General features: G+C 35.8%; 1 protein-coding gene across 1 annotated transcript; it reads left to right on the plus strand.

The window, feature by feature from the left end:
* Nucleotides 1-595: 595 nt before the first annotated feature.
* Nucleotides 596-13,367, plus strand: LOC112046417 (L-asparaginase 1). The gene is made up of 13 exons (XM_052888126.1): nucleotides 596-952; nucleotides 3,615-3,740; nucleotides 4,301-4,413; nucleotides 4,865-4,990; nucleotides 5,542-5,666; nucleotides 7,710-7,939; nucleotides 9,723-9,880; nucleotides 10,292-10,405; nucleotides 10,745-10,801; nucleotides 11,146-11,290; nucleotides 11,667-11,796; nucleotides 12,608-12,833; nucleotides 13,205-13,367. Exons 1-13 carry the CDS (start codon nucleotides 691-693, stop codon nucleotides 13,352-13,354), a joined length of 1,962 nt encoding a protein of 653 aa, XP_052744086.1. The 5' UTR covers nucleotides 596-690; the 3' UTR covers nucleotides 13,355-13,367.
* Nucleotides 13,368-13,575: the final 208 nt, after the last annotated feature.

Consider the following 13,575-nt stretch of genomic DNA (forward strand, 5'->3'; position numbering starts at 1 on the left):
CCACTGGTTGTTTGGGCACTCAAATGTCCCGCAATGGGAGAATAAATTTTATAAATTTTTAATAGTGTTTTGTATTTTATATTATGTATTTTATAAACATTGATAAAAAAGGACAAATAAATAAATGATAGAATTAAAAAATTACATTTTACGATAAATAATTTAATTTATATGTTTACATAATTAAATTAACACTATACCATATTATTAGGGCTGTGGGCATGCCCATCGTGTCCCTGCCTGCAACGGGTGGGTCCACGGGTGGACATGCGTGCCCACACCCAATCGAATCCCCGACCTGAATGAATGTCAAAGTATGTACAAGGCCTTCACTGTTATTGGTGCGCTGAATATTAACCTAAGAATGTAAATAACACGTGCCTGAACATAACAAAGAAAATTATAAGATTGATAATATCTATTGAGATTAAAGTGTTATTAGATATACATTGACTTTAAAGTAGAACAAACGCAAGTAATGTTAAATGAATACTACGCAATGGATGGCTTACATTAACTAATATTGGGTTAGGATTATTAATAGTTTGGTAAGCTTGCATAATAAGGTCGTGGTTTACAGTACGCACCGGTTTAGTTTAGTTAATAGTTTGCCTCGACGAGTGATTGTAGCGTTCTTTTCCTTAACTACTAATAATTTTACGTTATTTATTTTAATTGTTAACATATAAAATGCAGAATAATAATGTTTTTGAAAGCAACAGTGAAATGGAAGTTCGGGAAAGTCAAAATGGAGCGAATCTTTTGAAAAATGGTCACGAAAGTAAATGTGTGAGCACAAAAATCGAGACCAAAGTGAAGAAAGCTAGGAGTTATGTGGAGTTGTCGTTATTAAATATGGCCAATTCGGTGAAAAGCTTTGGTGTTAATCAGAGGAGAGTTCTGGTGCTCTACACGGGAGGCACTATTGGCATGGTTAAGAATAAAGATGGGGGTAAGTTCTTTTATGGTGGTTCTTTATTATTTACTAGTGGGTTACCCGCGTAGTTCCCGTTCCCGTGGGAATACGGGTATGAAATATGGTCTATGTTACTATTGATGTAACTCATACATTCTTAGCTTTCCAGTGGTGAAAGAATTAAAAAAAATCGAACCTCTGAAGTTAGTTTCAGAGCCTATTCGATCTTTCCTCTTCATAGTATATCTAAATGTGTAGATTTATTTAAGTTACAATCACCTTCCGTTTCATAATTAATAATTACTATTATTAATAGGTACATTTACTTACGTATTAATTAATAATAATTAAGTAATCGAACATTTTGAGTCGAGGCACAGTCGAGGTGATTGTGGTCGCACTCCTCCGAAACGACTCGAGCGATTTTAATTTTTTTTGTTTATTTAGTAGCTTTGAAAATATTTTTTTTTTTATGTCCATATACCTACACACGTTGAATTTATAACGGGAAAATTTTGTCTGCGATGTTGTAGGATTATTAGTAGTGAAAATACCTACTAGTAGAAAGTAAATAATATTAATGAAAATACCTGATTGTAACATAAATTAAATTTTAACCTAAATAAATTACCGGGATTATTGTGCAATTGTGCATACCGTTTTAATAGAAAATATGATTTCATCATTACCAGCCGATGAACGTGCATTGCTGGACATAGGCCACTTGCATGGACTTTAAACAAAACGGACTCCAGCTGCCAGCATCCAGTGGCTTTCTAGTCCCTGCTTTTTTATGTTCTCAGTGCACCGACTCGTAGTAGGGGGTCGATCAATATTGCTCTTTCCGATGCGGGGTCGCCATTCCAGTACCTTTGAAGTAACCCCAATATAGTCCCTGCAACTTCTTTATGTACTCAGTTCACCAACTCGTAGTAGGGGGTCGATCAATATTGCTTCCCGATGCGGGGTCGCCATTCCAGCACCTTTGAACCCCAATGTCTATGTTCGCTGTACCTTTCAGAAGACACCTAGCGTGTTCACGGCTTGGTAATATAGATATGCCTGATCTTGCTAGGCGTGTCTCTGGCATTGAATGTGTCAAAGGGCCGAAATTAAATCAGAGGGGTCTAGTGTTCGATGTCCGATTGTAATAATTTCATCATCATTATAAACCCATATTCGGATTACTTCTGAGCTCGAGTCTCCTCTCAGAATGAAAAGGGTAAGGCCAGTAGTCCACCCAATAACCCAATGCGGATTGGCAGATTTCACACACGCAGAGAATTGAGAAAATTCTCTGGTATGTAGGTTTCCTCACGATATTTTTCCTTTAAAGTTTGAAACATGTAATATTTAATTTCCTAAAATGCACACAACTGAAAAGTTGGAGGTAGGTACATGCCCCGGACCAAATTCGAACCCACATCCTCCGGAATTGGAGGCAGGTCTACCTTGTAATTCAGGCTTTCCATTTGTTTATCTGTGTAGTTTTAAACGTCCCACTACAGCCAGTCCTATCTCCTCCGTATAGGAGAGAGGATATAGAGTTCAAGTCCACCGCTTTGCTCTAACGTGGATTGGTGATAATGTTTGCAACTGTAAAGATCAACTGTTATAATATTCACCGGGTCCTTGATGAGGTGAAACATGACTGTAAATTCCCAGTCTCACGAGCAGAAATGATTGAGATAAGTTTTATTAGTTATTTATTAGCGCGTAATAACGCGTCGTTTAAATTGCGTTGCGTATAACGCGCAGGGTCAATAGTTTGTTGATCTTAATAGTTGACTGAATTGAGTAGACTTTCGTTGTGTACCGGCTAAACGCCGAAATGGATTGGTACTATTCTGATATTATACTACTCGTATACTATTAATTTATTATGAAACACGGTTAAAACTCGTGATATTAGGTCGAGTATGTCCGACTAGTTTCGAACCCATACGGGGCCCTTGGTCATGAGCTGGTTCTTGCAACGCGGCACGATCAAAACTGCTCGCATCGCGCGCTGGGAGAAGGGGTTAAGTGGTGGGGAGCGAATACTGATGCTAGCTATTAATACTCGTATAACTAATATCGCAAGTTTGTAAGTTTGTCATGTTTTAGTAACCTCTAATAAGTAATTTTTTTGCTTTATTTCCATTTTCCAACCAATCAAGAATCAAAATCAGGAACGAATCCCACTTGTTGTATGGAAAGCTTATTTGTGTCGATGAATGTATGGATGTTTGTTCCCCTTTCACGGGGATCTACAGTAGCAATCGGACAGCTATTTGGGGTGGAGATAGATTAACACATAGGCTATATTTTATCACCGTATTCCCACGGGAACGGGAACTGCGCGGGTGAAACTGCGGGGCATCAAACAACCGCTAGTAAAACATAAATGCTTACCTAAATAAGGACAATAGACACATCGTCACCCAGGCTCAAAGCAATCGTATCTTGGGTTGTCGGTACTAATTACAGAACATCTTGAAACCTACCCGTCGGTTTTCGGACTAGGTATATCATCCCCGCAAGTTAAACTAGCATTTCAGCCTTGCAACTCGTTATGCTATGTCGATCTTTAAGGGATCTCCTAATTTTACGGATCCGATCATGTTACGATACCCTGAGCTCACCATTAAGCTCAGTAACTATGGGGCTCATAAGAGATAGACGTTCTTAATTTTTTTTTTGTATTGTCACTTTCCAGTACTGATACCACAGAAAGGCGCTTTCGAGAATCTCATCAGAGGGTACCCGCAGTTGCATGATAACATGTTTTGGAGGCAAAGATTGAGTGAAGCAGATTTTGACACATCATTCTTAGTGCTACCAGGTACTATACGAATTATATGAATCGATATTGATAAAATCCCACTTAATATGATTAAATGCTGATCAGTTTGAAGGCGGTGCTAACCCGCCATTCCTCCAAATTCCAACAAAATACACTATGTATGTATATTATAAAGATTTAGGTTTTTGTTCTTTCGCGTGGTTCTTTCAGAAGCGGCTTAAATTAGGCTCAGCACCGCCTTCAAACTGATCAGTAGGTAAAACTTTATATGATGTTATTTTTCGCTTTTTATGTTAGTGGATAATTTTTTATCTAATTCCATTTTGAGTGTAACCGTACTACGTATAAAAATACTTTACAATCCGTGTAAAACAAATTCCATTCATCAATACTATTAATCAAGCCCAATGACACGGTAGCTACTGTAAACCGTTGAGGAGTTCCCTTAAATATCCTCCGCCTTCATCATCAGACTGCTACAGTCACAATCGATCTATAAAGATTTAAAGTTTTCATCGATACAAATTAATCAAGCCCAAACGGAAACTGGTGTGAAATACTAAGTATTTTGTTTAATAGTTGATTAAAAATTGTTGCAGAAGTAAAGGAGTTGGATGTGAGGATATTTTACAAGATAGTGGAGTATGAGACGCTTTTGGACTCGTCCAACATGACAGAAGTGGAGTGGATTAAAATCTCAGAAGATATTATGGTGAATTGAGCTAAAATACTATTAATCGTAAGGAAAAACGCAACTGTGTTTGTTATAATTGTGCAATGTATTTTGATGATTTTCGTATGATCCTATAACCAAGCGCTATTTTGATTTTCTTCGAAAATAGGTACTGTCTATATAAATCGATAGAGGATACTCCATTACTCACAGTCACAAATTATTATCATTTCTAACATCGCTTATGTCTGTCCTTAGTATCTAATGTCTGTCCTTAGTATATCTTGTCTTCTCTTACTTGTCCAAGATGGAAGAACAACAATAACATTTATAATTTAAAGCTAATTTCAATATGATGAGAATACTTGAAATGTCAAAAGAAGAATCAGGAAACTCTAATAAGCATTGTTAAGGTCTTCACTAGTAGTTTCACCGTTGTACTTACGTTTTAGGATTTACAATTTTTTGTTATTTTTTTGTCTGTTTTCAGAAATACTATGAACAGTACGATGGTTTCGTAGTGTTGCACGGTACAGACACTCTCTCGTACACGGCGTCAGCAATCTCATTTATGTTCGAGAACATTGGAAAGGCAGTTGTTTTTACTGGATCACAGGTAATGGCGAATTCATTAATTACTTGGGACTACTAGTCTTACTTATTTTACTGCTTTGCGTTATTGTAAAATATTGAATAGTCAAAATTTCTTGAATTTCTTCAATATGTGTAACGACTGTAGACTTGAATGATACCAGTAAAATCCATGTGACGAGTGAAGTAAAGCCAGGGTTGTAAAAGAATGAATGCTATGCGCATTACGAGTACATACAACGACCGTGTCCACTGTTGACATTCTTCATAATCATATCAGCCGATAGAAGTCACTGCAGGACATAGGCCTTTTGTAGGGTCTTCCAAACATCACGATCCCGAGCATCCAGCGAATCTCTGCGACTCGCTTGATGTCGTCAGTTCACCTGGTGGGGGTTTGACCAACACTGCGCTTTCTAGTACGGGGTTGTCATTCCAGCACCTTGAGTCCCCAACCCCAATGTTATTGCCACAATAAAAATCATTTTTAGTTTCAAAATTTCCTGGGTTTTATTTTTAATCTAAGCGAAGCAGAGAGCCATACCTAATGACAATCAATAATATCCTCATCCTCAGATACCAATATTCGAGCCGCGGAGCGATGGGGCAGACAACTTTGTATCTTCACTGATCATCGCTGGTGGCTTGAACATTCCTGAAGTTACTGTATATTTTGGAAGCAAACTGTTTAGAGGCAATAGGTAGGTTAGATTATAAGTCGGTAAGAAGCATGAAGCTCCGTGGCGCAGTGGTATGCGCGGTGGATATACAAGACGGAGGTCCTGGGTTCGATCCCCGGCTGGGCAGATTGAGATTTTCTTAATTTGTCCAGGTCTGGCTGGTGGGAGGCTTCGGCCGTGGCTAGTTACCACCCTACCGGCAAAGACGTACCGCCAAGCGATTTAGCGTTCCGGTACGATGCCGTGTAGAAACCGAAAGGGGTGTGGATTTTCATCCTCCTCCTAACAAGTTAGCCCGCTTCCATCTTAGACTGCATCATCACTTACCATCAGGTGAGATTGTAGTCAAAGGCTAACTTGTAAAGAATAAAAAAAAAAAAAACTTTTAACATGCAATACCACGAAAGATATCTCCTCTCGTATCTATTGCATGATATTGTCTCACTGATAGACGGGTCTAGGTCGTCCAGATATTCTGATTCATGTGGAACTAAGGTATGTAAATATATACCTACTATATATTTGTGATAATTTTTGTTCTTACAATGGTGATAGCTTAACGTTTTTTTTAATTTTTTACCAGTAATTACTACTTACGAGTATATTTTCAAGTGAATTTCGATCTTAATTTCGAAATCCGTGTCTTTACTTGTGGACAAAAAGACAGATTTTTACAGCACCAGACCACTGATTATAGATGCCGGGGGAAAAGGTTGGGATATTGCCACGATCTTCAGAAATGAAAGATCGTCCGAAGAGAGAACGCCATTACCAGAGTAAAGATATTTCTATATTAAGTATTGTAAGGACTTCGACTTCGAGGACTCTTGAGCGGGTGCAAAAGAATTCTATCTTCACATTTGCACATTAATCGGAGTCACAGGTTCACTATAGGTACATGACGTGAACTGTATAGATAATAAACATGAAATATCCTTCTTTTTGCTCAGGGGTTAAAAATAATCTTGTTCAAAACACAAGAAAGTAATAAAAAGGTGATGACTCTTTTTGCCTGGTGGGAGGCTTCGGTCGTGGCTGGTTACCACCCTACCGGCAAAGACGTACCGCCAAGTGATTAAGCATGTAGAAAACGAAACGGGTGAGGATTTTCATCCTCCTCCTAACAAAAAGTTAAAAATTGCCCGCTTCCATCTTAGATTGCATCATCACTTACCATCAGGTATTACCTATAACCTACCGTATAAAGAATCATACATACTGGGTGTAGAATCATTTCATTCTATATACCAGGTACATAGGTAAGTTCTTCTTACTTCACAATATGGTGACACGGCATGTTTAAGTATTAAATTAACAGATAATAATCAAGTACACAAACAACTTGTGGATAAGCATGAGTACGTAGGTACATACTTAGGCCCAGATGTAGAATATTTAAGCATTAGACTTGCTCGCTATCTATGGACCTCATAAGATGGCGTAGTCACTCAGGGCGCAATCGCGACAAGGATTTTTAGCTGAGTATATGTAAGATGATAGATTTACAATACATTGATACAATTAAAGTTGCTCGTCTATTGGGTTGGTTATATTGGGTATCATTTTATTTTGAGAAATTCTCAGTAATAACCCAGAGCTGCTTAGTTAGTCGTTTAGAAATTCAGTGCTTTAAGCACGGCCTCTGTTATTATCCTAACTACACTAGTAGTGTCAAAGTTCAATACTCCAAATATCTTCTCTGTAAGGAGAGAACGTATAGCACAGTGGATCTGACCTCTGCCTTCGATTCGGAGGGCATAAATTTGAATCAGGTCTGGGCCAGCGTGGTTGACCAAGGCCTAACCTAATGAGATCTAACATAATGAGAGGCATTATGTCATTCTGAAAGAAGATTTGTGCTCAATAGTGAGCCATAGTGATATGATAGGTGGTTAATGATAATGATGATGAAAGAGAGCAACCCGTTTCTGCACTGAGCCATGAAAGTAACCTGCTACTGCAGGATGATGATGGTGTAGACAATTATGATGATGTTGATGGTGATGAAGAAGAACATGATAATTTTAATGATAGTTAAGATTTTCCTTTGTTTCATATTCACAGAACTAGGAAAGTATCAGTGAACAATTTTTACGCTTTCGACTCGCCCAACTGTGTGCCACTCGTAGAAGTAGGCATAGACTTTGAGGTGAACAAAAAAGCCATATTCAAGCCAACTGTGATTGAGAAGTGCCATCTCCATGCGAAGATGTCCAAGAATGTTGGCCTATTGAGGATATTCCCGAGTATCAGTTCTTCTGTTATCAAGGCATTTTGTCAACAGCCGATAGAAGGTAATTGCATTAAATTTGAAATATTTCAGTGATTTTATTTCATCTCGTTGAGTTTATCATTATGCTATAAGCTAAGAAACTCTATTGCCTATAGATATGGGGGAATAGATGATCGTGGACAAAATTTTCCTTCTCCTCGCCTTACGCCGTAAGGAGATTCGGTCCCCACCGGGTCTTCTACAAAGAGGACCGAGAAGACGGGTTACCATAAGATGAGATAGTTTTTATGTAAAGTAGAGTTTCTTTTTAAGAAAAATACCAATTTAGACTCTCTGAATCTTTTCAGTCTACAGGGTGATTCGGACTTTAGTGCCGATATTTTTTTTCTTGGTTCTGTATCATTAATAGAACATAAATTTACAAACAGTTCGATACATTTTATGTAATTTTTTTTACAATTTATGACTCAGAAATAACAAAATAATGGACTACATTACCATACAAACTGCGCAACTGCTAGCGGCACTTTGTAAGACGCCGACAAAGATATACCGGCCGTAGGCATATCGCTTCGGCTTCGGCTGACGGGGGTGGCAGAGATGAGGGGATCGAAAAATCCCTGAGGACGCCTACCGAATTGCCGTCTGCCGATGGGCGACCAGTGACAGACAATCTGCCGTCGCGTGCGCATTTAAGTTACCTAATTAATAAATCGCATGTGCATGTCACTATGTCGGGATTTTCCAATCGCGAATATTACGAAATGGTGCGAGTGTATTTGCTCAGCAATGAAAGCCTTCGTGCAGCTCGCACAGTGTACGAACGAGTGAGTGTTCGTAGGCTACGAGCCCAAGGAATCCTGACCCCGCAGTGCCTAATGTGAGGAACAAGTGTTTTAAATAAACTAAATGACAATTTATTAAAACGTGCTCGGTTGTGCCTTGAAAGGAATGGACTTCATTTCGAACAATTGTTAAAATACAGTGATTAAAATTTTAAAATTAACAAAAACAAACTTAGTAAGTAGAAATCATTGATTAATGTAAATAAGCTGATTAAATTTTTTTAAATACGCCTTTAATGCAAAAGTTTGCGTAATAATAATCATCATTTGTGTTTCATTATTTCAATCGAAAGTTCATAGGTTCAAAGGGAAAATCGGTACTCAGCTCAAAAGTGACGACCTTTAATTATTATACAAAATAATAGGTATCAAACAAAGGTCAACGGCCCTCGGCGGCTCGCTAACCTAGTATCTACCAGCTGATTTTGTAGTTGCCTATTACCTAGTACAGCGATAGGGTGACCCTCAAATTCTGTTTAAACGTAAATATCTTTAGCTATGTTATTTTTGAGTAAAAAAAAAGAAAAAATACGTGTTCATTAAATTTTGTTTGTGTACAAAATATAAAAATATCGGTACTAAAAAAATTTTCTTCCTGATACTTCTCCAAGCCAAGCAACGCGATAGTTACCACTTAATATCAAGTCTACATGATTGTTGCATCAATAACTTGTTTTATGTCTGTCATTATTTATTTCTGCAAGATTTTGCAAGATACGAGTAATTTACATTAACCGATCGTAAAATTCACTCTCAGATCTATCTACTAATATTATAAAGAGGAAAGATTTGATTGTTTGTTTGCATTCAGTAGGCTCTAACTACTAGACCAATTTGAAAAATTCTTTTACCATAAGAATCCTATGTTATCCCTGATGTATATAAGCTCAATCACTGTATTCCTTCGGGAATAGAAACTAATTACTTTCTAAACTACGCGGGTGAAACGGCTGGTCGTCTGATAGATTACTAATTAATTTAATGCTTTGATTAATTCAGGTGTAGTGTTAGAGAGCTACGGTGCTGGTAACATTCCTTCAAATAGAGACGACGTGTTCAAAGAGATAGCCGCAGCCGTAGCACGTGGTGTCATCGTCATCAACATCACCCAGTGCGCCACGGGCAGTGTCGTCACACCCATGTATGAAACCGGGAGAGTGAGTGACATTACTTTCTTCATTCTAAACACTTTCTATATCACTGGAGTTAATACGTACACGGTAATCAATAACGTCACATCTATGTGTGAAGCTGGGAGAGTGACAGTGAGTGTCATTACTTTCATCTTTGTGTACAGACTAGCAGACGACTTGGACTTCTTCGGCCTTTAAATTTAAACCTCTTTAATTCAGCCCTGTCACATAATCCGTTCTTAGTCGGATGCCTTTCATCTTCTACGGTTTTTGAGATTTCGTGTCCTTTCACTTTTATATGTATATTTAGATGATTTATCACTAAAAATTGTACAAACAAGCTAATCAACATAGTGTTCCACAGATGTTGTCATCAAGGTAAGCATAAATCACAAGCTGATTATTGTGTTGGAATATATAACTTTTCATTTTCAGTTGATTGCTGAATGTGGCGTAATTTCAGGCTATGACATGACTCCTGAGGCCGCCCTAACTAAACTATCTTATGTGCTGTCGAAAACAGAACTTACATACCAACAAAAAGTGGAGGTACGTAGCGATATTACATTCATTGATAAAGAGAAATGGGGTTGGACAGGGTAGTATCGTTGGACCAATTTTCTAAATATTCTACAATCCACTTAAATTTAAATTAAATTCCTAAAATTTAAACTAAAATATTAACTTTTAAAAATTATATAATTTCTTCAAATATTACAAATGAAATTGAATGTATACATTAGCTGTTTGTACTCTACTACTAATTATTAAATTACCATCTGGTCAAATTTCCACGAATTTTTAGGGCTCAAAAAAATAAAATTATAAATTGTGCTTATATCATCTGCCAAACACATATCAATGATAAATTTAATTTAACGTTTTTAGATGATGGTAACAAATATAAGAGGAGAATTGACAAACACGTCGTCAATAGCTATCGAGGTAAGAATTAGTTCCTCTCTTAGTCACGCTTTAAATTGATAACATTACAGACATGTATAGATATCAGTCTTGTGTAGCAAATATGCTACTTTTTGTACCGATTCTATCTAGCAATAAAAAAACGAGAGAAGATTTTTCGGTCATTCTAATTAGAAAAGAATGCGAAAGTAAATTATTAAAAATCATGTAAGTTTGGTAATGTTACAACCGGTTGAAGAAGACAATTAGACAGTGAATGTTCCTACTGTAATTCAGACCCTAAAGAAATAAAACAGGACAGATAATAATTCGAATAAATATAAAACATAATACATACATAAGAAATAAATTTAAGCATTTTGCAGGATAACATTCTCGTAGACGCTCTAGCCACCAGCCTAAATATACAATCACCTAAGAAGTTAATTGAAGTAACAGATAAAGTATTCAGTGCTCTGTTACTTTACGCAATAGAACATGATGATGCTAGAGCGGTTAAGAAAATGTTAGGTGAGTTTATCTATCTTGTAATTACTATATTCTTTGAACAGAATCAAACAAATTAAAAAAATCCAACGATGATTATATTTGTAGGACTACAAAAAAATTCTTAGAAGAAACTAATTCAACAACTATATTTTCCGTGAATTAGTAATCTTTTAGGGCTGGGAAATATTATCTAAGGCACAAGGAAGTGTATTTGTTACTGTGAGTGATATTAATGATTAAAAATTCCAAAATTAATTAACATGGATGTTGAGCAGTATTCGGATAATATTTGTGATAATTGCCGAGCTTAGATCTATATGCAATTTGTAAATGTGTATTTGTTACCTTCTCGCCACTTTCTCTAATGACTTTGGAATATATGTAATGTTTATTTTAGATATGGGCGCTGATGTAAATGCTGAAAACTCTGAAGGCAAAACTGTATTACACGAAGCAATACTAAAAGGAAATGTGCCAATTATAGAATATTTGCTAAAAAATGGCGCAAACGTACATCTGAAGACAAGGCAAGATAACAATATTAAGATTTAAATGACATATTTGAGATCAATATTTTACATTGAAGCTTTATGTTAAAAGTGATAATATTTAATGTGATATATGAAATTGTGTAGAACTGTGATATTTAAATAAGAAATCGATACAATATGATTAGATTGATTAAAGTAGGTAAACGTACCAAAAAAATGTAAAAACAAGATGGTTTGAACTAGTTTAACGAAATTAATGATATTTTAATTTGAAAATAATTAAGATGGTAGTTATGCCATCCCAATTAATTGATGTTTATACTTCTTTACCATAAGTAGCTGTTATAGTTTTTTAATTTAGTAATGGTTAGTTTCAGGTTAGTTATGTTAATGTTATTTATAGTAAGTATGAAATAAATTATACAAGTATTTATAATTATTATGTTATAATACTTATGTAAGTATATATTTATTTGCCTAGTTATATTACGCTTCCACTACATCATCATAATGTTATCTATTATTATGATTTCAGAATTGCATGCGACTTAAAACTTGATAACACTTTATTCAAACTGTCAATTAACGTTTATTAAACTATGTATTTAATTTTAATTATGTATTATATTAGTTATTTGTCTACGAGTATTATGTAGCATGATCGCATGAAACAACTGGTTCAAGTATTGCATAACGAATATCAAATATCTTTTATATAAAAATATATCTTCAAATGTAAAGTTATAAATATAGCTGAACATTTTATGTTTGTACAAGAAGATACTTAGGGTGGGCTTTTTACAATTTATTGAATCAATCTTTATTAAAATAAAATAATTTTGAACAGGTGCGGAGAAACGCCTCTACTGACAGCAATACATAAAGACGATCACACAGTAATCAATCTGCTCAAACAATGTGGTGCTCATCTGACGAATGCTGATGCTAAATCTGTTGCGGAAATGCTGTCACTGGCAGCGAGGAGCGGTATTGTCAATAGGATGGAGTCTTTGAGGATAGCTGGAGCTGATCTTAATGCATCTGATGAGATTAAACACACACCTTTGCATAAGGTGAGTTAATAAAGGTCATGGTTATAATTAAAGAAAGCTTTTTACCATTAATCTTCTAGGCATCGAAGTATATGATCGATATCCTTTAGAATCTAAATGTTCAAAATCGTTTCTTGATTTCATAAATGCATTGTAAATATCTAGAAAGCCATTACAGATTTCGTAAAGACTAAATTGGCACCTTCATGTAATGTATGTCTTATTGTAAACAAGATGATTATACTTATTATTAATCATTAGATTTAGAATTTGGAACTGATTGATGATTTTTTCTATAATTTCGATGAAATCTGTATTTTCATTAAACAGTTCCTGAGGCGAGAAAAGCTGATAAAAAAGCAAAATAATATAATCAATTTGTTTGATTTCAGGCGGTGCTATGTAATAATTCGGATGTGGTACGATATCTTCTAGCACAGGAGGGAATACAAAAGGAGTTGCCGGACGTCCTCGGCTTCACCCCATTAGATTGTGCCATTAAGCTTGGCAATCACAATATTATAAACATGCTTAAACAATAAAAACCTAGTAATACCAGTTGCTTTTATTTACGTTTCCATTTAATTACGGACCAAGACTCTTTTTAAGCGACTTTAATAAAGAAGGAGGTTCTCCTTTCGAAAAGAAATCCAAAATAATTGTAAAAATAACATCAACTTTTAAACAGTAGTAAAATGAAACAGTTTTTAGCATCAACAAACAACAAAGACTATCATGTAGATAACAATGTTAAAGTTAAAAA

The sequence above is a fragment of the Bicyclus anynana genome, chromosome 21, assembly GCF_947172395.1.
Source record: "Bicyclus anynana chromosome 21, ilBicAnyn1.1, whole genome shotgun sequence".
Classification (NCBI taxonomy): domain Eukaryota; kingdom Metazoa; phylum Arthropoda; class Insecta; order Lepidoptera; family Nymphalidae; genus Bicyclus; species Bicyclus anynana.

Coding starts and splice junctions, on each gene's coding strand:
- LOC112046417 (XM_052888126.1), top strand. CDS start 691: ATGCAGAATAATAATGTTTTTGAAAGCAACAGTGAAATGGAAGTTCGG. Junction 11,291..11,666: donor AGCGGTTAAGAAAATGTTAG/GTGAGTTTATCT, acceptor TGTTTATTTTAG/ATATGGGCGCTGATGTAAAT. Junction 11,797..12,607: donor AACGTACATCTGAAGACAAG/GCAAGATAACAA, acceptor AATTTTGAACAG/GTGCGGAGAAACGCCTCTAC.